The sequence below is a fragment of the Salmo salar genome, chromosome ssa15 (assembly GCF_905237065.1).
Source record: "Salmo salar chromosome ssa15, Ssal_v3.1, whole genome shotgun sequence".
NCBI lineage: Eukaryota > Metazoa > Chordata > Actinopteri > Salmoniformes > Salmonidae > Salmo > Salmo salar.
Genome location: NC_059456.1, coordinates 59,056,972 through 59,080,113, shown reverse-complemented (window position 1 = coordinate 59,080,113; position 23,142 = coordinate 59,056,972). Strand labels below are relative to the sequence as shown.

The following is a 23,142-nucleotide window of genomic DNA, read 5'->3' as shown; positions in this document are numbered from 1 at the left end:
GAGTGTATTGTTGTGAAATTGTTAGATATTACTTGTTAGAAATTACTGCACAATAGCATTTGCTAAACACGTGTATGTAACCAATAAAATTGGATTTAAATTGAGAGATAATGTTGCAATTTTAAAGTGAATATCCTGCAATTCTACAAAATGTTCCATGTCTTATATGAGTTTATATGATACCAGATAATTAGACCATACTCTTTCATAAGTTTGTTGGGAAAGTGGTCAAAATGTCTGTTATTTGTAAAAATAATGCGTTTGCGAAAACACCTTGATTGGTAGAAATTATTTTTGTTCCGATTTCAGATTTGAATAGCAGATAAGTATACTAAGATTTCATATGCTCAACATTTTTGTCTAACTTTTTGGGAAAGTGGTCAAAACTGTATTTGTTTCAAATGTAGTTGATGCGGTTACTAAAACAGCTGTATTGTTTGATTGGTTGAATATTTTTTTTCTTCAGATTTCAATATCAGAGAAGTAGACTAAGATTCCATACACTAAGTTGTTGTATAACTTGTTGGGAAAGTGGTAAATGTAGCTGATGTGTTTACAGTGGAAAAACCTTTTGGAAGTCACAGCTAAGAATGGGAGTTTTAAACAATGGGAGCTTTAGAATGTTGAAGAAATCCCATTAAAGTGGATGAGGTTTAATAAAAGCTTAATAGTTAAAAGTCACACTAATAAAACACACAACAACAACAACTCCTGAAACATAACATTAGCTTTTATTAACTCAAGCAAACTGTTATAGTCAACAGTTACATAAGTTACATGTTATACAGTATATTTTTTTAACCCAGGGTTAATTTTCCTCTCTCCCACTCCCCAAACATAGAAACAGTTAATTCATACCAGAACAGGCAGAAAGTAGTAACAGCACAATACATTCATCAACTCAACGATATGTCTGTACAAACAATAAGGCAAGTAGAAGAAAGAACGAAAGAAAGAAAAAAGAAAGAAAAGGACGGCAGACATCTTCAAAGGGAGCCGTGAAGGCAGATGAATCCTTCTTTCTCATCATGGCCCCGCCCCCTTGGCAGCAGAAACACAGGTAGACTAATGCCGTTAATTCATTTAAATTCTTCATAGTAACTGTGGGAGCTCTATTCAATGTGTATCGCTGAAGATTAGCGTTACAGCGTGATTGAAATGTAAAGGCAATGTTCCCAAGTTAGCGGAGACTGCCTTCACAGTAAATGCAGCACCTGTCGGCTCAATCGGAAATTATCTTAACATTTGTATTGCACAATCTGTAACGCTTCAGCGATACAGATTGAATAGAGCCCTTATTTAGTTTTCTAGAGTCAAACGAGGTAAGGCTTCTCGTTAGTTGACACACAGAGAAATAATCTGCCTTCTATAAGTGGTTCCCATTGGTCAGACCCCACTGAGCAAAGACGTCAACTCAACGTCTATTCCACGTTGGTTCAACATAATTTCATTGAAATGAAGTGGAAACAACGTTGATTAAACCTGTGTGTGTCCAGTGGGACACTACTGTTAAGTGGTTCTGATTATTCTAATATCTCACCATAATTCTTCTTTATCTTCATCATCAGAATCATACAACAATCATCACATAACATATCATCATCACAATATTTTCCTTGTTCTAAGGTAATAAGTCAAATCGGATGATATAAAAACACAGAACAACTCCAATAAATCACCTCAGCAAATAACCACAGCCGACTGATATTCAGGATGGCTACCATCCTTCAAGTAGTTCATATTGGCAACAACTGGCCCATTTAGAAACGGCATGTGTTTTTCTGTTAGAAAAGAAACTCCAAGAAGAGATAATAAAATACAGAATGCATTCACCTCCACTTTGGCCCACCAGGAGGCAAGACAGTACTAAGGACAGAAGTGTCATGCCACTTTGTTACGTTAATACTGAACAGCGAGAAACAAACAGGAAATAAAAAAATGTGTCGTTCTTCATCAATAGTTTTTCTTTAAAAGGTTATTTTTGAAACAACTGTACACGAGGAGGATTTCATACCATTGGAGGATAAAGAAGGAAAATAACATGATAGCAACTGAACGATGTGCAGTAGTGTAGAAAAATGAGTACAAAAACATAACCCGACCAGAACACATGGAACAAACAACTGACATGGAGCTTTTTATCCAAACACACATAGAAGAACAGTAATTGACACAGAGAGAGAGAGAGAGAGAGAGAGAGAAGAGAGAGTGAGAGTGGTGTAGAGTAGTGCATGAAGGGGAAGTAAAACAGGACTGACAGGTGAGAGCAGTTGTAAGGATAAACTTCTGACATCTAGAAAGGGGGTACGGTTGGGTGACAGTTTTGCCCTCTGTCCCCTTCTCTTCTCCTCTCCCTCCATCTCATTCACTCCATCCAGTCTCCTTCGTCGAACTCGGACTCATCCTCCGAGTCAGAGTACTCGACGGCAATGCGTCGGGACAGGATGGTGGCCACGTCGTTCCCCACACGCTCGTGTTTGGCCGCCTCCTGCTCCCTCTGCTCTTCCACCTTCCTGAGCTGGATACCTGGGGGTAGGGAGGCAAAGAGGGAGGGGGAAAGAGGGGGTGGGGTGGGGGCAGAGAGAGAGAGGTCACATAAGTCCAACTCTCAAAGTGCTAGCTAGTTACAATGAGGGAAAAAAGTATTTGATCCCCTGCTGATTTTGTACGTTTGCCCACTGACAAAGAAATGATCAGTCTATAATTTTAATGGTAGGTTTATTTGAACAGTGAGAGACAGAATAACAACAAAAAAATCCAGAAAAACGCATGTCAAAAATGTTATAAAATGATTTGCATTTTAATGAGGGAAATAAGTATTTGACCCCTCTGCAAAACAAGTACTTGGCAAATACAGAGGTCAGACGTTTCTTGTAGTTGGCCACCAGGTTTGCACACATCTCAGGAGGGATTTTGTCCCACTCCTCTTTGCAGATCTTCTCCAAGTCATTAAGGTTTCGAGGCTGACGTTTGGCAACTCAAACCTTCAGCTCCCTCCACAGATTTTCTATGGGATTAAGGTCTGGAGACTGGCTAGGCCACTCCAGGACCTTAATGTGCTTCTTCTTGAGCCACTCCTTTGTTGCCTTGGCCGTGTGTTTTGGGTCATTGTCATGCTGGAATACCCATCCACGACCCATTTTCAATGCCCTGGCTGAGGGAAGGAGGTTCTCACCCAAGATTTGACGGTACATGGCCCCGTCCATCGTCCCTTTGATGCAGTGAAGTTGTCCTGTCCCCTTAGCAGAAAAACACCCCCAAAGCATAATGTTTCTACTTCCATGTTTGATGGTGGGGATGGTGTTCTTGGGGTCATAGGCAGCATTCCTCCTCCTCCAAACACGGCGAGTTGAGTTGATGCCAAAGAGCTCCATTTTGGTCTCATCTGACCACAACACTTTCACCCAGTTGTCCTCTGAATCATTCAGATGTTCATTGGCAAACTTCAGACGGGCATGTATATGTGCTTTCTTGAGCAGGGGGACCTTGCGGGCGCTGCAGGATTTCAGGTCTTCACGGCGTAGTGTGCTACCAATTGTTTTCTTGGTGACTATGGTCCCAGCTGCCCTGAGATCATTGACAAGATCCTCCCGTGTAGTTCTGGGCTGATTCCTCACCCTTCTCATGATCATTGCAACTCCACGAGGTGAGATCTTGCATGGAGCCCCAGGCCGAGGGAGATTGACAGTTCTTTTGTGTTTCTTCCATTTGCGAATAATCGCACCAACTGTTGTCACCTTCTCACCAAGCTGCTTGGCGATGGTCTTGTAGCCCATTCCAGCCTTGTGTAGGTCTACAATCTTGTCCCTGACATCCTTGGAGAGCTCTTTGGAATCTGATTGATTGATTGCTTCTGTGGACAGGTGTCTTTTATACAGGTAACAAACTGATATTAGGAGCATTCCCTTTAAGAGTGTGCTCCTAATCTCAGCTCGTTACCTGTATAAAAGACACCTGGGAGCCAGAAATCTTTCTGATTGAGAGGGGGTCAAATACTTATTTCCCTCATTAAAATGCAACTCAGTTTATAACATTTTTGACATGCGTTTTTCTGGATATTTTTGTTGTTATTCTGTCTCTCACTGTTCAACTAAACCTACCATTAAAATTATAGACTGATCATTTCTTTGTCAGTGGGCAAACGTACAAAATCAGCAGGGGATCAAATACTTTTTTCCCTCACTGTACCTTTAAAAGGTACACTCCTTTAGATTATAGCAACCTATAAGATAGAATGGAACAGCTTTTTTCTGTTATAATACTGTCCAATGACCAACGCACATTGAGCTTCGGACGCTACCATATTACCACAATACCCAGATCTACTGGCTGATACACTAAGGCCCCACCCACCTTTGCGAATGGCCTCCAATAAGACGCTGCGTGCGTCGCTGATGGGCGGCAGGCTGGCAGAATGTTTCTTCCCACTGGAGTGAGAGGCTGGGGACCCCACGGCACCTGACAGGAAGGAAGGCACGGGGGGCGGGCCTGGCGGGCAGGGGGAGGAGCTCCGTGCTCCTGGGAGAGGCAGAGGAGGAGGAGGGGGCGGGGGCAGTACAGTGCCATCTGATTGGCCAGGGGGCGGGCCCTTGTCCAGGATCTGTTGGAGGCGGGCCGGGGAGGAGAGGTGGAGGGGAGGAGCCACGGGAGGAGGGGCAGGGTGGAGGACGCCAGGGGCGATCTGGAGGGGCGGGGGGGAGGGGGATGGCCGGGGGCTGCTGCTGGACTGGTAGAGGAGGGATAGGGGGAGGAGGGGTGCCCCGTGGGCCAGAGCTGGACATAGAAGGCAAGGGGGGAGGTGGAGGAGGCAAGGGGGGAGGCGGAGGGGGAGGGGTGTTGGAATTGAAGCCATGCATCTGTGCTGGAGACTGGGGTCTGCTGTCTGAAAAACCTGAACTGGAGCTGAGGAGAGAGAGAGAGAGAGAGAGACAGAGAGAGAGAAACAAAGAGAAAGAGGTACTGTTAACCGGAAGCTAACTTATAATCAGGTTGGGGGGGCAAGAGAGAGCAAGAAATGGAAGAATATCTAGTGGAGATAACAGAGAGATGGAAAGTAAAGCAAGAAGGAGAAAGCTGTACTGTGTTATTTCCGGTGCCATCTAGAGCCGTGTTTCCCCAACCTGATCCTTGAGTACCCCCAACAGTACACAGTTTCGTTGTAGCCCTTGACAAACACATCTCATTTAACTCATTGAGGGCTTGATGATTAGCTGACAAGTTGAATCAGGTGTGCTTGTCCAGGGATACAATAACAATGTGTACTGTTGGGGGTACTCAAGGACCAGGGTTGGGAAACACTGATCTAGAGTCAATACGTCTGGGCTGAAAACAAAGGTCAACACAAAGGGTGAGTGTACTACAGGTTCTCTCGCTCGCTCTGTCTCTTTCTCACTCTCTTTGAGGTAATTTCTCCTGACATGTTCTCTCTCTCTCCGCATCTATACCGATCTCTTCAAGGCCCTGACTAACACTTACTTGTCATGCTAAGCATTACATAAGTGATGTCTAGTCATCCAAACACTGTGTGTGTCAAACCTATCAAGATAAATTAGTCTGACATGCATGGTCTATACAGAACTAGAGAAAAGGCAAAAGAATGACTGAAACACAACAATAATCTGGAGAGAGAACAAAATGAGAGATGGGGAGGGGAGAGGAAAGAGCAAAATGAGAGATGGGGGAGAAAGCAGAGAGAGCAAAAGGAGAGAGGGGGAGGATAGAAAGAGCAAGAGAGAGAGAAACTGCTCCAGTGTCCTTATTCCCTCTCGCTCCCTCCCCTCCCCTACCCTCCCATCCATCCATCCATCCATCCCTCATTTCCTCTGCCCACGCTCAGATAAGAAAATTCTGGGGATGGGAAACACATCTGCACCCGCTCGCGTCCCATCATTAGAGTTAACCAGAACAAAACACAACACAATTGGCTAGAGAACAGAGCAACAAAGCAGAGAAAAGACCTAAACTGGAAACATTTTTTAAAATTTGTATTCACTTGAATAGCGTCCTCAGAGTCAAAGCCAGAGAGCCAAAGAGGTGGTGGGAAGACGTTGTGTGCCTGTGTGTGTATCTGCCTCTGTGTGTTTGTGTGTGTGTCACCCACCTGATCATGGAGGGGGGTTTGATGTCTCCCAGAGGGTGCATGGGGGGCAGTGGTGGGGGGTCGTGGGGTCGCGTGTACATTCTGTCCCCAGGACGGTTCAGCAGCTCGTTCATTTGACTGTAGGGCAGCGCTGCTAGGGAGAACGGCCCGTCCATCCCTTCCAAGTACATAGGAGCTCTGAGAGAGAGAGCGGGAAGAGTTAGCGTGGGACACATCCACTCCATATGCAAAGGAGCTCCGAGGGAGACACAAAAAGGGGGGGGGGTCACAAATGCTCCATATAGAATAGCGTTGGGGTTTAATAGCATTCCACAATGCTCCATGTACGGAGATACAAGGAAGCGCACATGCACACTCACCCAGACCTGTCGTGGTAGGTGGCGGAGCCGTTAGCCTCTCTTTCTTTCAAGGCCTCCTCAGAGTCGTCCTCAGCTAGCTCTGCCCCCAGCGCCAGTTTCTGCCACTCCTTCTTCCGGTCATGAGGCACCCGCGGTACCTTCTCAGTCTCCAGAGTACGGTCGTTTCCCCTTACCTGGAGGAGAGACGATGGAGGAGGAGAAGGAAGAGAGGACAGACATGAGAGAGAGAGAGAAACTAGAGTTTTAACCTGCACAGAACTATTAGACAGAAACACAGAACTTTCCTACACCCCTCATGTCTGCTTTGATCACAAGTAGGGGGAAGAACTATCTGTTCATTTTACATAGAGAGCGAGAGAGAGGTGAGTTGAAAGACAGGAGGCAACAGAGAGAAAAGAGATTGAATAGAGAGAGAGTGCATACATTTCTGTGCCCATAACTAAAAACTACACATCCATCATCTAGGCGGCGCGCTCACACACACAAGTAAAGCCTCATAAGCAAATATTATTTTGTCTCTTGGTTTTGCACAGCTGCTGTTGTCATAGCGAATCCTTTCATTTTCATTGGAGACTAAGCAATATGGCATATTTACATAGAAACAGAGTAGGATGCTCATTCTACACATACAGTCCATTCGGAAATTATTCAGACCCCTTCCCTTTTTCCACATTTTGTTACGTTACAGCCTTACTCTAAAATGTATTACATTAAAAAAATGCTCACAATCCACACACAATCCCATAATAACAAAGCAAAAACTGTTTTTTGAAATGTTTGCAAATTTATTAAAAATAAACAACAGAAATGCATTATTTACGTAAGCACTCAGACCATTTGCTATGAGACTTGAAATTGAGCTCAGGTGCATCCTGTTTCCATTGTTCATCCTTGAGATGCTTCTACAACTTGATTGGAGTCCACCTGTGGTAAATTCAATTGATTGGACATGATTTGGAAAGGCACACACCTGTCTATATAAGGTCCCACAGTTGACAGTGCATGTCAGAGCAAAAACCAAGTCATGAGGTCGAAGGAATTGTCTGTAGAGCTCCAAGACAGGATTGTGTCGAGGCACAGATCTGGGAAAGGGTACCAAAAAATGTCTGAAGCATTGAAGGTCCCCAAGAACACAGTGGCCTCCATCATTCTTAAATGGAAGAAGTTTGGAACCACCAAGACTCTTCCTAGAGCTGGATGCCTGGCCAAACTGAACAATCGGGGGAGAAGGGCTTTGGTCAGGGAGGTGACAAAGAACCCAATGGTCACTCTGACAGATCTCCAGAGTTCCTCTGTGGAGATGGGAGAACCTTCCAGAAGGACAACCTTCTCTGCAGTACTCCACCAATCAAATCACATTTATTGGTCATATACATGTAAAGGCTGTCGTCGGAAGAAGACCAAAATGAAATGTTAGTGTTCAACATATTTAATTATTGCCGTAACACTATTCAAACAAAGCAAGGAACTGACAGCCAACACAGTCCTGTCAGGTGAAACACACTAAACAGAAACACGAACAGAAACAATTACCCACAAAACCCCAACGGAAAAACATGCACTTATGTGTGACTCCCAATCAACAGCAACGAACTTCAGCTGTGCCTGATTTGGGAGCCACACACGGCCCAAAACAAAGAAATACAAACACATAGAAACAGAACCTAGAACGCCCACCCAATGTAACACCCTGGCCTAACCAAAATAAAGAACAAAAAACCCCTCTCTATGGCCAGGGCGTTACAATACACATATTTAGTAGATGTTATTGCGGGTGTAGTGAAATGTTTGTGTTCCTAGCTTCAACAGTGCAGTAGTATCTAACAGTTCACAACAATACACACAAATCTAAAAGTTAAAGAATGGAATTAAGAAATATATAAATATTAGGACGAGCAATGTCGGACTGGCATTGACTAAAATACAGTAGAACAGAATACAGTATATACATATGAAATGAGTAAAGCAGTATGTAAACATTATTAAAGTGACTAGTTTTCCATTATTAAAGTGACTGTGATTCCATGTCTATGTATATAGGGCAGCAGCCTGTAAGGTGCAGGGTGGAGTAACTGGGTGGTAGCTGGCTAGTGATGGCTATTTAAGTCTGATGGCCTTGAGATAGAAGCTGTTTTTCATTCTCTCTGTCCCATCTTTGATACACCTGTACTGACCTCGCCTTCTGGATGGTAGCGGGGTGAACAGGCCATGACATCGGGTGCTGTAGGTGTCCTGGAGGGCAGGCAGTGTGCCCCCGGTGATGCGTTGGGCTGACCACACCACTAGGGCTGTGGCGGCTCTGAAATTCCATCAACCGGTGATTGTCAAGCAAATAACTGACAGTCTCACGGTAATTTACCGTTAATTAACATAAACACATTTAGCATCTCCTGGCTTCCACATGTTGCCTACAAGCCGCTGCTGCAGACCTTTGGAACATCTACATTTTAAAAAGTCAAATAAATCCATGTAATATAACCTACACTTTCACAATAAATCCATTCTTACATAGGTATTCCTCTTGTCCAGATTGGATAGGGCAGTGTGCAGTGCGATGGCGATTGCATCGTCTGTGGCTCTATTGGGTCGGTATGCACATAGAAGTGGGTCTAGGGTGTCAGGTAAGGTAGAGGTGATATGATCCTTAACTAGGCTCTCAAAGCACTTCATGATGACGGAAGTGAGTGCTACGGGGTGATAGTCATTTAGTTCAATTACCTTTGCTTTCAGGAACAATGGTGGACAGCAAGTGGGGACTGCAGACTGGGATAGGGAGAGATTGAATATGTCCGTAAACACTCCAACCAGCTGGAGGCCTTTATGGTAGAGTGGCCAGACAGAAGCCACTCCTCAGTAAAAGGCACATGACAGCCCCCATGAGAAACAAGATTCTCTGGTCTGATGAAATCTAGATTGAACTATTTGGCCTGAATGCCAAGTGTCAAGTCTGGAGGAAACCTGGCACCATCCCTATAGTGACGCATGGTGGTGCCAGCATCATGCTGTGGGGATTTTGTTCAGCAGCGGCGATTGGGGGACTAGTCAGGAACAAGGGAAAGATGAACAGAGCAAAGTACATAGAGATCCTTGATGAAAACCTGCTCCAGAGTGCGAAGGACCTCAGACTTGGGAGAAGGTTCACCTTTCAACAGGACAACAACCCTAAGCACACAGCCAAGACAATGCAGGAGTGGCTTTGGGAAAAGTCTCTGAATGTCCTTGAGTGGCCCAGCCAGAGCCCGGACTTGAACCCCATCGAACATCTCTGGAGAGACCTGAGAGCTTAGGGGATCTGCAGAGAAGGGATAAACTCCCCAAATACAGGTGTGCCAAGCTTGTAGCGTCATACCCAAGAAGACTCAAGGCTGTAATCGCTGCCAAAGGTTCTTCAACAAAGTACTGAGTAAAGGGTCTGAATACTTATGTAAATATGATAATTCCGTTTTTTTTTTATACATTTGCAAAAATATATAAACATCAATTTTAGAATAAGGCTGTAACGTAACAATATGTGGAAAAAGTCAAGGGGTGTGAATACTTTCTGAATGCACTGTATATTGTTGGAATCGGCTAAACTTTAAACATTGAGATATTAAATAAATGATAGAGAAGAAGCCTAGAATAGAAGGAGTGAAAGAGACTGGGTTTTAATGTCAGAAGTTAATGGTTCTCTGTAGGAAGACAGATGGCTTTGGAATGTGTTGGGTGGAAGGGAGGAGAGCAACATGTTGAGATAGGGGAGACAGGTGAACGTCTGTGGATTAGGGGAAGGAGGGGTTGAGGTCAGGAGGTGAGGTCAGATCCCCTTAATAAGGGAGTAATCAGGGTTTAGTATCTGGTTACCCTCTTCCTGCAGAACCATAAGATGTAAGGATTGGAGAGAATGAGTGTCTTAAGTGGGATGTATATAACTGTGACGGTGAGAAATGTTTTGCTGTCTGAATTACAGCTGTACAGAACCTTTGGGCAGAATTAAACTTGGTTAAAGCTTCTCTAGTGTCCGTGAGTTATTTACTCTGAAAAATAAGAACCTAACAATATAAACAGGACACACAGAAGGTGGCACACACGACAGAATAAGTTGAAGGCAGAACTTAAGAAAGGAAAGCAGTAGGACTGACTGACTGAATAGAACAAGACAATGCTGACATTTACATTACAGGGCTTGTTACATTTACAGTACCACACAAAACATGGTGTCTATTATACATCAAAGTTAAAAAAGATAAGATCCAAATAAGTCCATAAAATGTTACTTTACTTTAGTCATTTATGCTTTTTTGCCCAAATACACTACAAATTCCCTAGTTCCCATATCACTGTGAACGTGATGTTAGGTCTTTATAATGCATTATAACACTTCTAATTGTTGTCCTAGGGATTATGAGCTGCCAACACTTCACACACTGATACTAGAAGGCACACAGTTTGTAATGAGATCACATACCTGCCCTGGGAGGTCTAAGTACCTATAGACCTGATCATACATGCGGGGGTCCTGCAACTACAAGAACAAAAACGACAAGAAAAGCACCAGGGCGCATGAATTAACACCACACAGATCAATAGAACGTAATACCGCTGGCTGCTGAGAGTGGCAAAAATAGGAAAGCAGCAGCAGAGCATTGAAATAGATGAGGAAGCGAAACTCTGTTAAACATAAAATGACATGACACAGCTGGACTCAATGGCAGCGCAGTCAGACCCAGCGATAGAGCGCAAAACATACAATTTAACATAGTGCATGTGCCACTTACAAACCAAATGACAGAGTGGACTAGAGAGCACTCTCACTCACTCACTCACTCACACACACACACACACACACACACACACACACACACACACACACACACACACACACACACACACACACACACACACACACACACACACACACACACACACACACACACACACACACACACACACACACACACACACACACACACACACACACACACAGTGCCAAACAAACTCAAAGATAACAGAGCTGTTCAGCCATACAAAGACAATGAAGAGACAGTACAAAACAAGAATTCAACATAAAATAAAATAGCCTATTTGAACACGCAAAAAGCACAAATCAAGCACCCCATGCACAACAGTGCAGCATGACACAACACACACTAACAAAACATGACAATGTTGTTTAGCATTAGCACAACATGGTTAGCACCAGAAGGAAGCATAAGGCAAGCAGGAAAAGAACAAGAGAGTCATAATTCATTGAAACACTTGGATAGCTTACCATCAACAACATCCTACACAAAGACAGTTGGTGTTTCTACTCTGTTGCTATGCAGCAGAAATCTCAACAATGTGGTCAAACACTTTAGTTAAGCAAAGTATCTGCCTCAAATCATTATGCTAATTAGGCACATTTGTTTTTATAATTTGTACGTAACCTTGCTTAAACATCGTACACACAAGCATAATGAGACACTTATGATGCACTAAGATATAACAAATGTTTGAAATAACAGTTGTTGTGAGACATTTGTTTAGACAAATGTGCAGTAAAATATCTGGAGTCTTGAGACTTGGCAGGTGGAGGTCACAACGCTGGACTGGATTGTATGTGACCATTTGTACTGTAGCATTAATAACACACGCACACACGAAAAATAGCTTGATCGATTGTTGATCAATCAACATTCCTGTTAGTAACTACAGTTTAGCTCTAATCTAACTCATGCAGATAGATAACAGATTTTTGTTATACTGAACAAAAATATAAACGCAACAATTTCAAAGATTTTACTGAGATACAGTTCATATAAGGTAATCAGTCAATTGGAATACATTTATTAGGCCCTAATCTATGGATTTCACATGACAGGGCAGGGGTGTAGCCATGTGTGGGCCTTAGAGGGCATAGGCCCACAAACTGGGGAGCCAGGCCCTGCCAATCAGAATAATTTTTTCCCCCACAAAAAGTATCTATTACAGACAGAAATACTCCTCAGCACAAATACTGCCAAATTCTCTCAAACGACGTTGGAGGCAGCTTAGAGTAGAGAAATTAACATTCAATTATCTGGCAACAGCTCTGGTGGACATTCTAGCAGTCAGCATACCAATTGCATGCTCCCTCAAAATATGAGACATCTGTGGCATTGTGTTGTGTGACAAAACTGCACATTTTAAAGTGGCCTTTTATTGTCCCCAGCACAATTTCCCCAAGTGTAATGATCATGCTGTTTATTCAGCTTCTTGATATGCCACACCTGTCAGGTGGATGGATTATCTTGGAAAAGGAGAAATGCTCACTAACAGGGATGGAAACAAATTTGTGCACAACATTTGAGAGAAATAAGCTTTTTGCGAGTATGGAACATTTCTGGGATTTTTATTTCAGCTTATGAAACATGGGACCAACACTTTACATGTTGCGTTTATATTTTTGTCCAGTGTAGTGTGTTTCTGTGACACATGCTCATTTGTATGACAGATGATCAGGTGGGCGTGTGACACAACGGTGGGTTGTGATTTGACGTGACATGGATTGGGCCGGTGTCAGCCTCGGTGTGTTTGGCTAATTGCAGTTGACCCCGCCCTCACCCTGTCATGCCCAGGATAGTCAGTAGTCACACAGCAGAGAGAAGGAAACATAATGAATCTTAAAAGTAATGCACATTGATTAGCCATGATTAATCAGAGGCCATTACGCTGATGGAGAGGTGCATACACTCGCACACACACCAGAGAAGATTAAGCGAAAACCCCCTGTTTATTGTTCTCTCAAGCCTTTCCTTTAGCAGTTACTGGTTATGAGTGATGAGTATGTGGATCACTGGGTGTGTGTACTACATGTGTCATTACTAGGGATGCACGATATATCTGTGAACATATCGGAATCGTCAATATTAGCTAAAAATGGCAACATCGGTATCGGCCTGATGTCTAATTTAATGCCGATTTTAAAAACCGATGTCAAAGCTACCGTGCATACCTATATAACGTAGGTACATGATGTAATGACGCCACATAAAATGTTGCGCTACACATCCAACACAGCATTCCTAACCTAGCCCGCAATATCTTCTGTGTGGAACGAGCAGTCGACAAGTCGAGCAGTCATTTGAAAGAGTATGAAAATTTCAGTGAGACAACTCAAAGGCGAAATCCATTAAAGCCAAGATAATGGAATTCATTGCCCTTGACAATCAACTGTTCTCTGTCGTGGGTGATGTTGGCTTTCGCCGACTGGTCGAGCACCGGTACACATTACCAAGTGCGCTATTTTTCAGATGTTGCCCTACTGGAGTTATACAGTAATAGCGTCACTGCTATTAGCTTCACGACATACATACTATGGAACACCGTTTGGGTCTTTGCGTGTCAAAAAAGATACAGTAGCACTGTCAAAATAAACAAGCAAACACTGGCCACGAACGATGTGTTTACAATACCACGTTGGTAATAAAGGGTTAGGGTTAGACCGCAACTTCTGGCGTAGCTAGGTTTAGCTTGGTACCTAGCTAGCACCAATACAACCAGCCTGAAAACAATGACCAGTAGAAACTGAAGTCAATTTCATTATTCTTAGCGATGATTAAGTAATCCTTGTGAGTAAGTATTAGCTAGGTTGCCACTTGTTGTTCACCTATTGAAATTGAACTTCAGTTCATGAAAGCCAGCTACTTAAACCTGTTGCCCAAAGCTAATGTTATAAGCAGCCAGCTAGCTTCATCTGGCTAGTGAGGCTCGACCGGACCGGGTTATGTGTTGTGAAGCTAGCCACAATAAAGATTAGGCACAATAGTGGAATTTGCGGTTTGCCTTCAAAGTAAAAGTATGTCATTGGCAGTGATGCTCTCTAGGTTTCTTCCTAGGTTTTGGCCTTTCTAGGGAGTTTTTCCTAGCCACCGTGCTTCTACACCTGCATTGCTTGCTGTTTGGGGTTTTAGGCTGGGTTTCTGTACAGCACTTTGAGATATCAGCTGATGTAAGAAGGGCTATATAAATAAATTTGATTTGATTTGATGCAAATGAATACAAATAGTAGAATTACGCCATACTTTTCTTTTGAAGGCTAACCACAAAGTCCACTATTGTGGCTAATCCTTATTGTGGCTAGCTTCACATAGATGGGTCCAACCACCATTAATCAAATAAGAAATGTCTTATAAATTAGGGTTATTTTAGATGATTACACCTAGCTATATAGTTAGCTACTGAACCAGATTATGTCGTTTTGCTAAGTAGAAGAAATAGCAAGTGAAAGTATAGGTTTTGATTATGTTTTACTGGTAATGGGGACATACGTAAATGCCAACAATGTCACGACTACTGCCGAGGGTGGTTCCTCTCCCTGTTCGGGTGGAGCTCGGCGGTCGTCGTCACCGGCCTACTAGCTGCCATCGATCCCCTTTTCGTTTTTCTGTTAGTTATGTCTTTATTAGTTGCACCTGTGTTCATTTAGGTAATTAGTGGTGTTATTTAAGCCCGCCTCTCCACCTGTTCTGTGTGCGGGCTTGTTACGTGTTTTCACTGTGTTTATGTAGTGTATCGTGTTGTTGGACTTTTTTTATGTAGTGTATCGTGTTGTTGGACTTTTTTTATGTAGTGTATCGTGTTGTTGGTTTTTGTTACGCCCTGTTGTTTTGGGCATATTTCTCTTTTGTGGTACTTATTAAATATATATTGTACCAAACATTTTTCTGCCTCCTGCGCCTGACTCCACACCCACGACGTCCAAGGGTAACAGAAGCCCACACCACCGACATGGAGTCAGCAGAAGAAGCCACCACTCCTCTACCATCAATGGAAGAACGGGTCCTCCATCACACCACCGTCCTCCATCGGATTGGATCAGCCATGGACCAGATGATGGAGAGGATGGATCGATGGGAGAGGAGTGGTCTCCTCCCTTCACCTCCGGCTCACCCGACGAGTCCACCTCCTACACTCCCTTCCCCGTCTGGATCTGGGGCACTGCGTCTTACGCCTCCGAGGGAGTTCGATGGAGCAGCGGCAGGGTGCCAGGGATTTCTATTACAACTAGAGTTATACCTGGCGACCGTGAGGCCGACTCCCTCGGGGGAGGAGAGTGTGAGCCTCCTCATCTCCTGCCTGACGGGTCGAGCATTGGAGTGGGCCAACGCTGTTTGGAATGGACCAGACTCATTGAGGAATAACTAACCTGAGTTCACCCGCCGTTTCAGGGCCGTATTCGATCACCCCCCAGAAGGACGAGCGGCGGGTGAACGACTGTTTCACCTTAGACAGGAGATGAGGAGCGTGCAAGACTTTGCCCTAGAGTTCCGGACCTTGGCTGCTGGGGCTGGGTGGAACGACAGAGCCCTAATGGACCACTACAGGTGTAGCCTCCGGGAGGACGTCTGCAGGGAGCTAGCGTGTCGGGATACTACATTCTCCCAAGATGAACAAATCGACATGTCTATATGACTGGACAATCTGCTGGCTGTCCGTGGGCATTCAGAAAGGGTCCTGCCTGTTCCATCTCCTAGCCTGCCTGCGCCCATTTCTATGGAGCTAGGGGGAACCGCGTCAAGGGGAACCGGAGGAGGGTGCCTCTCCTGCACCAATTGTGGTCGACGAGGATACACGGCCAACCGGTGCTGGGGGGGTCCCTCTGGGAGCCGAGAAGGCAGACAGAACACTCCTCATTCATCCCAGGTGAGTCAGCACCACACTCACCCAGAATCCTCTGTTGGTCACATGTTTGTCTAAATTCTTTTTCTTGATTTTGCTCCCTTTTCCCAGCATAAGGCACTAGTCGATTCAGGCGCAGCTGGGAACTTTATGGATAGCGGACTCGCCCTTACGTTGGGAATTCCGCTGGTACCGTTAGATTCCCCTTTCCCCGTGCAGTCCTTAGATAGCCGACCATTAGGGTCAGGGCTGGTCAGGGAGGCCACGGTGCCACTGGACATGGTAACGCAGGGGAATCATAAGGAACGAATTAGTTTCTTTCTTATCGATTCACCTGCATTTCCAGTGGTGCTGGGGGTGCCCTGGCTAGCTAGTCACAATCCCAAGATTTTGTGGAAACAGGGGATTCTCCAGGGATGGTCAGAGGAGTGTTCAGGTAGGTGTCTGGGTGTTTCCATCGGTGCCACATCGGTGGAGAGTCCAGACCAGGTTTCCACTGTACGCATTCCCCCTGAGTATTCCGATTTGGCTCTCGTCTTCTGTAAGAAGAAGGCGACTAAATTACCACCTCATCGACAGGAGGATTGTGCGATAGACCTCCAGGGTAACGCTGCGCTTCCCAAGAGTCACGTGTACCCATTGTCCCAGGAGGAGACGTTGGCTATGGAGACATATGTCACGGAATCTCTGGGGCAGGGGTACATTCGGCCCTCCATTTCACCCGTCTCCTCAAGTTTCTTTTTCGTGAAGAAAAAGGGGGGAGGTTTGCGTCCATGCATTGATTATAGAGGTCTCAATTCCATTACAGTGGGGTTCAGTTACCCGCTACCTCTCATTGCTACGGCGGTGGAATCATTTCACGGAGCGCATTTTTCATGAAACTGGATCTCAGGAGCGCGTATAATCTGGTGCGTATTCGGAAGGGAGACAAGTGGAAAACCGCATTTAGTACCACATCGGGCCACTATGAGTACCTCGTCATGCCGTATGGGTTGAAGAATGCTCCAGCCGTCTTTCAATCTTTTGTCGATGAGATTCTCAGGGACCTGCACAGGCAGGGAGTAATTGTGTATATCGACGATATCTTGATTTACTCCTCCACACGCGCTGAGCATGTGTCTCTAGTGCGCAAGGTGCTTGGTAGACTGCTGGAGCATGATCTATACATCAAGGCTGAGAAGTGTGAGTTCTTCAAAAAAGCTGTCTCCTTCCTGGGTTATCGCATTTCCACCTCAGGGATGGTGATGGAGTGTGACCACGTTAATGCCGTGCCTAATTGGCCGACTCCAACCACGGTGAAGGAAGTGCAGCGGTCTTTGGGTTTTGCCAATTACTACCGGAGGTTTATCGAGGGTTTTGGCCAGGTGGCAGCTCCCATTACCTCACTATTGAAGGGGGGACCTGTGTGTTTACGGTGGTCAACAGAGGCGGACAGAGCCTTCAAGCAGTTGAAGGCGCTGTTCACTGATGTGCCCGTGTTGGCGCACCCGGACCCCTCTTTGCCGTTCATAGTGGAGGTAGACGCATCCGAGGCTGGGGTGGGTGCCGTTTTATCACAGCGCTCGGGTGCGCCACCGAAACTCCACCCCTGCGCTTTCTTCTCTAGGAAGCTCAGTCAGGCAGAGCGGAACTATGATGTGGGGGACCGAGAGTTGTTAGCTGTGGTCAAGGCTCTGACCGTGTGGAGACATTGGCTTGAGGGGGCTAGACACCCTTTTCTCATCTGGACTGACCACCGGAACCTGGCGTATATCCGGGCAGCCCGGAGACTGAATCCGCGTCAGGCACGGTGGGCCATGTTTTTCACCCGATTTCAGTTCAGGATTTCATATAGACCAGGCTCCATGAACACCAAGGCTGACGCGCTGTCCCGCCTCTATGACACTGAGGATAGACCCATCGATCCTACTCCCATCCTTCCAGCTTCTAAGCTGGTAGCACGAGTGGTATGGGAGGTGGACGCAGACATTGAGCGGGCGTTACAGATGGAGCCTGCGCCTTCTAATTGTCCTACAGGTCGTAAGTACGTTCCCCTTGGTGTCCGTGATCAATTGATTAGATGGGCTCATACGCTACCCTCGTCTGGTCATCCTGGGGTAGCGAGGACAGTACAAGGCCTTAGGGGGAGGTACTGGTGGCCCACCTTGGCTAAGGACGTGAGATTTTATGTCTCTTCCTGTTCGGTATGCGCCCAGAGCAAGGCTCCTAGGCACCTTCCTAGAGGGAAGTTACAACCCCTCCCCGTTCCACAGAGGCCGTGGTCTCACCTGTCGGTGGACTTTCTTACCGATCTTCCCCCGTCTCAGAGGAATACCACGGTTCTGGTAGTTGTGGATCAGTTTTCTAAGCCCTGCCGTCTCCTCCCGTTGCCCGGTCTCCCTACGGCCCTGCAGACTGCGGAGGCTCTATTCACCCATGTCTTCCGGCATTACGGGGTGCCGGAGGACATCGTCTCTGATCGGGGTCCCCAGTTCACATCCTGTGTAAGGAGGGCGTTTATGGAGCGTCTGGGGGTCTCGGTCAGCTTGACCTCCGGTTATCACCCCGCGAGCAATGGGCAGGTGGAGAGAGTGAACCAGGAGGTGGGTAGGTTTCTGAGGTCGTACTGCCAGGACCGGCCAGGTGAGTGGTCGAGGTACTTACCATGGGCTGAGTTGGCGCAAAACTCACTCCGCCACTCATCCACGAACATATCGCCTTTCCAGTGTGTGTTAGGCTACCAGCCGATCCTGGCACCATGGCATCAGAGTCAGACCGAGGCTCCTGCGGTGGAGGATTGGGTGCAGCGCTCCAAAGACACCTGGAGGGCTGTCGAGGAATCCCTGAAGCAAGCCGGAAGACGGCAGAAGAGGAGTGCTGACCGCCACCGCAGTGAGGCCCCCATATTCGCACCGGGAGAAAGGGTCTGGCTCTCGACCTGAAACCTGCCCCTCCGCTTGCCCTGCCGGAAGCTGGGTCCGCAGCGTGTAGGGCCCTTCATAGTCCTGAGGAGAATAAACGAGGTGTGTTATAGATTAACTCCCTTCTTATTATCGTATTAACCCCTCGTTTCATGTGTCTCTCCTCAGGCAGGTGGTAGCTGGTGCCCTTCAAGAAGGTGAGGTGCCGGAGGTCCCTCCGCCCCCTCTAGACATCGAGGGGTCCTCGGCGTATACAGTACGCCCCATTCTGGACTCAAGACAACAGGTGGGGGGCCTACAGTACCTCGTGGACTGGGAGGGGTACGGTCCGGAGGAGAGGTGCTGGGTACCAGTGGGGGACATACTGGATCCATCACTGTTAGAGGATTTCCATCGACTCCATCCGGATCGCCCTGCGCCTCGTCCTCCGGGTCGAGCCGCACGTCGGGAGGGGGGGGTACTGTCACGACTACTGCCGAGGGTCGTCGTCACCGGCCTACTAGCTGCCATCGATCCCCTTTTCGTTTTTCTGTTAGTTATGTCTTTATTAGTTGCACCTGTGTTCATTTAGGTAATTAGTGGTGTTATTTAAGCCCGCCTCTCCACCTGTTCTGTGTGCGGGCTTGTTACGTGTTTTCACTGTGTTTGTGTAGTGTATCGTGTTGTTGGACTTGGGGTTTTTGTTACGCCCTGTTGTTTTGGGCATATTTCTCTTTTGTGGTACTTAAATATATATTGTACCAAACATTTTTCTGCCTCCTGCGCCTGACTTCACACCCACGACGTCCAAGGGTTACAGACAAAATAACTTTTTGGTGTGTGTGTGTGTGTGTGTGTGTGTGTGTGTGTGTAACCTTTTATTTAATTAGGCAAGTCAGTTAAGAACAAATTCTTATTTAAAATGACGGCCCGGATGACGCTGGGCCAATTGTGCGCAACCCTATGGGACTCCGGATGTGATACAGCCTGGATTCGAACCAGGGACTGTAGTGACGCCTCTTGCACTGAGATGCAGTGCCTTAGACCGCTGCCTCCGTGTGTGTGTGTGTGTGTGTGTGTAACTATTTAACTGTACTAGAATGCTTAAAAAGACGCTAAAAAATGTTATATTGGTATCTGGTTTTTTGGCAAGGACAATATCGGGTATCGGCCAAAAATGTAATATTTGTGCATCACTAGTCTTTACTGTTATACATGTGGCTGATGTCGGTAGCCTGTATGACTAACCCATGCAGTCCTCCTTCATCTGAATGTGGCAGTGGCACACAGGAGTGTCTTGCTGTGTACACACAGGCTGTGTGTGTATATACAGTGTGTGTGTGAGTAATGTGACGGGCTCAGCATAATGCCACCCCCAGCACTCTCTCTACTCCCCTTTAGAGGTCCTAACCCAGCCTGGGGGTGGGAGGGAGGGGAGCTATGGTTACCTAACAATCATTAGGTCATTAGCATGGAGACTGTATACTAAGTACATTATAGAAAATACCTACTTGTAAAGTACAGGGAGTGAAGTACAGTGAGAAATATGTGATTAAGTCCAAGCTCAGACATCAGATCAAAACCATCCTGGCAGTTAGTGGAAACCCAAAACCCAAAGAGTGGAGGGAGGGGGTCTGTGTTAGTGGGCACCACACAGTGGTCACGGGAGCATGTGCGGGAAGAGGGTGGCAGGTTAATCCAAAAGGTTACAATCCCTGTGAAATAAGCAGAATCCCACTAGTGGCCAGTCAGTGATCGTCCCAGATGCACCTTGTAGTTAGAGAGGTGATTAGCAAGGGTTTCCAGGTAAGTAGCAGGGGTTTGAAGCAGAGTTAGTGGGAGTCCAGTGCACTGCTTTAGGCAGGGCAAACCCAAAAGGAGGGGGGTTAGATAGGGCTAACCCGAGGGTCCCAGGACGGGGTCTGAGGGGCGGGGCAGTCTTACCTCTGGGGGGGCAAGGAGGGGAGAGGGTTCAGAGGGGACTCTGATAAGGCCCTCCGGCCACACATGAAAAGGCAATTCCATCTGCACAGAGTCAGAGACAACAGAGACCGAGGAGAGGACGAAGGGAAAGAGAGAGGGAGGTAGCGAAGAGAGGGATACTAGGCATGAGAGGTTTCAGGAGTCTAGATATATTCATAAGAATATATGAATATATTACTGTATATATTCATAAGAATATATATTCATAAGAATATATACAGCAGATACATATACTTCCCTATGTCAAATATAACTGTCCTACTAGCTCCAGAAACAACACACATAGCTATAGCATAGCCCCTTGTCCAAGATTACATCCCTATGTAGCCTATCTGTATGTGTTTGCCAGACAGTGTAACAGGCAGTGATGTGTGCATTAGCTGTGGTCATGGCTGCTTATTGACAGTCTGTCCTTCCATCTTACTGCAATTGCTGCTCTTTCAATCTCTGGCCAGCTCAGCACGGCAGAACAATGTAGGGTTGCTATGGCAACCCCCGGGAGGGGTAGGGGGGTTGGAGCATGCGATGGGGAACCTGACCAGTAACATTGTGTTTGAGGGCGGTAATGGACACTGTGGGGGCCCCATGATGTTGTTACTTTTTTCTACCAGTGTTTGACTCAAAGGAAAATGTTCCCTGATCTCCTCAAAGATGTTCTAGAGATGCTTGTACACTCTCTCTCTGTTCTCTATATCACACACACACACACACACACACACACACACACACACACACACACACACACACACACACACACACACACACACACACACACACACACACACACACACGCACACACACACACACCTCTGCCTGAGAGGCATATTCAGCTGATCTAACAGCATTATTCAATGACCTCAGTAAGTCTTACAATGAGTCACGGACACGGTCACACACACTCAACCTGACGACACCCTTTCTCTATCTCTCTCTCCTTATGGAAATACTGTCCATTCACTCACACAACTCCAATATGTTCATGCCAGTCTTTTCTTATCTCACTATCCTGTAGCTGTATGGCTGTATCTCATGATGTGTCTGAACCCAAAGTGTGTGTGTAAAGTCCAGTAATCCTCCCTCCCTGGGCTCAGTGGGCTGCCATCCTAGCTCTTTGTACGTGGTCTGTACTCTATACTGTAATGGCTGCCAGTGTATTGTGGTGCAGCGGAAATTAATAGTGCTTCATACCTCCACTGGCCTTTTCTGAGACTGGTATCCGGCCTCAACTCCCCACCCTCCCAACTCAAATACTCTGTCTACACCAAATAAGGCCTATTAAATACTGTATCTATCTATATATTGTTCTGTGAGCTATTTTTGTATACAGTTTCTGTATTTCCAGTCTTTCTCTAAATACATAGTGGTGTGACTGTTACTGTCCCCTGTTCTCTGACTGTGAGTCTTGTGACTGAACCCTTCATCACCACCACAAAAACCCAAACCTCAACATTTATATCCCCAAACCTCTCTGGCAGGGTTCCCTCACCTCATTGGTAGGTTGTGCTTGAAAATCTATGAGGCTATGAGCGGGAGACCCCACCATCTGCACAGGAGCTGACTGCTCTGTAATTTAGGGACTGTGGGGGGGAAAGGGAAGGAGGAGAACTCAGAGGATACACAAAGGCTCCCTCATGATTCTGTGTGTGTGTGTGTGTGTGTGTGTGTGTGTGTGTGTGTGTGTGTGTGTGTGTGTGTGTGTGTGTGTGTGTGTGAATCTCACTGAGTATAGACAATGTTCTCGCTAATGGGAGCATTTGTGTGTACAGTATGGGTGTGTGTGTCTATGAGGGGCCCCACATGAAAGCAATTGTGTGTATGGTATGTGGGTGTATGCATATGTGTGTGTATACAGTTTGAGTGTGTGTCTCTCTCAGGACAAACATAGGCTCCCTCATGAGGTGCGGGGGTAGAGAGAGGGCAGATCCAAACATTAATTAGAGTAAATAACTAGACAACAGAGAACCACTGTGTATCCTTCCCTCCCTAATGCTCAACTATTACAGAGATACATAGTTAATGGATCCGTGTGTGTGTGTGTGTGTGTGTGTGTGTGTATAGAGTACGCTATTGGGTGATATACTGAAGTCACTCTGTGTCTCACTGATTTATGCTCACCCCATCTTCCTCCACTCCACTGACCCATATCGACCAGTATGTTTCTGTGTTTGTGTGAGTGTGTCTGTTTGTATGAATCACTGAC

The 23,142-nt window shown here is 46.1% G+C and overlaps 1 protein-coding gene across 1 annotated transcript in view; it reads right to left on the bottom strand.

Moving 5' to 3' along the window:
* Positions 1 to 709: 709 nt before the first annotated feature.
* Positions 710 to 23,142, bottom strand: part of LOC106571806 (wiskott-Aldrich syndrome protein family member 1) — a 181,803-nt gene continuing 159,370 nt past the window's right edge. Inside the window, 5 exon segments of the mRNA XM_014145271.2 lie at positions 710 to 2,526; positions 4,354 to 4,691; positions 4,693 to 4,902; positions 6,101 to 6,277; positions 6,460 to 6,632. Of these exon segments, the coding sequence (XP_014000746.2) occupies positions 2,366 to 2,526; positions 4,354 to 4,691; positions 4,693 to 4,902; positions 6,101 to 6,277; positions 6,460 to 6,632 (1,059 nt within the window). The 3' untranslated portion in view covers positions 710 to 2,365.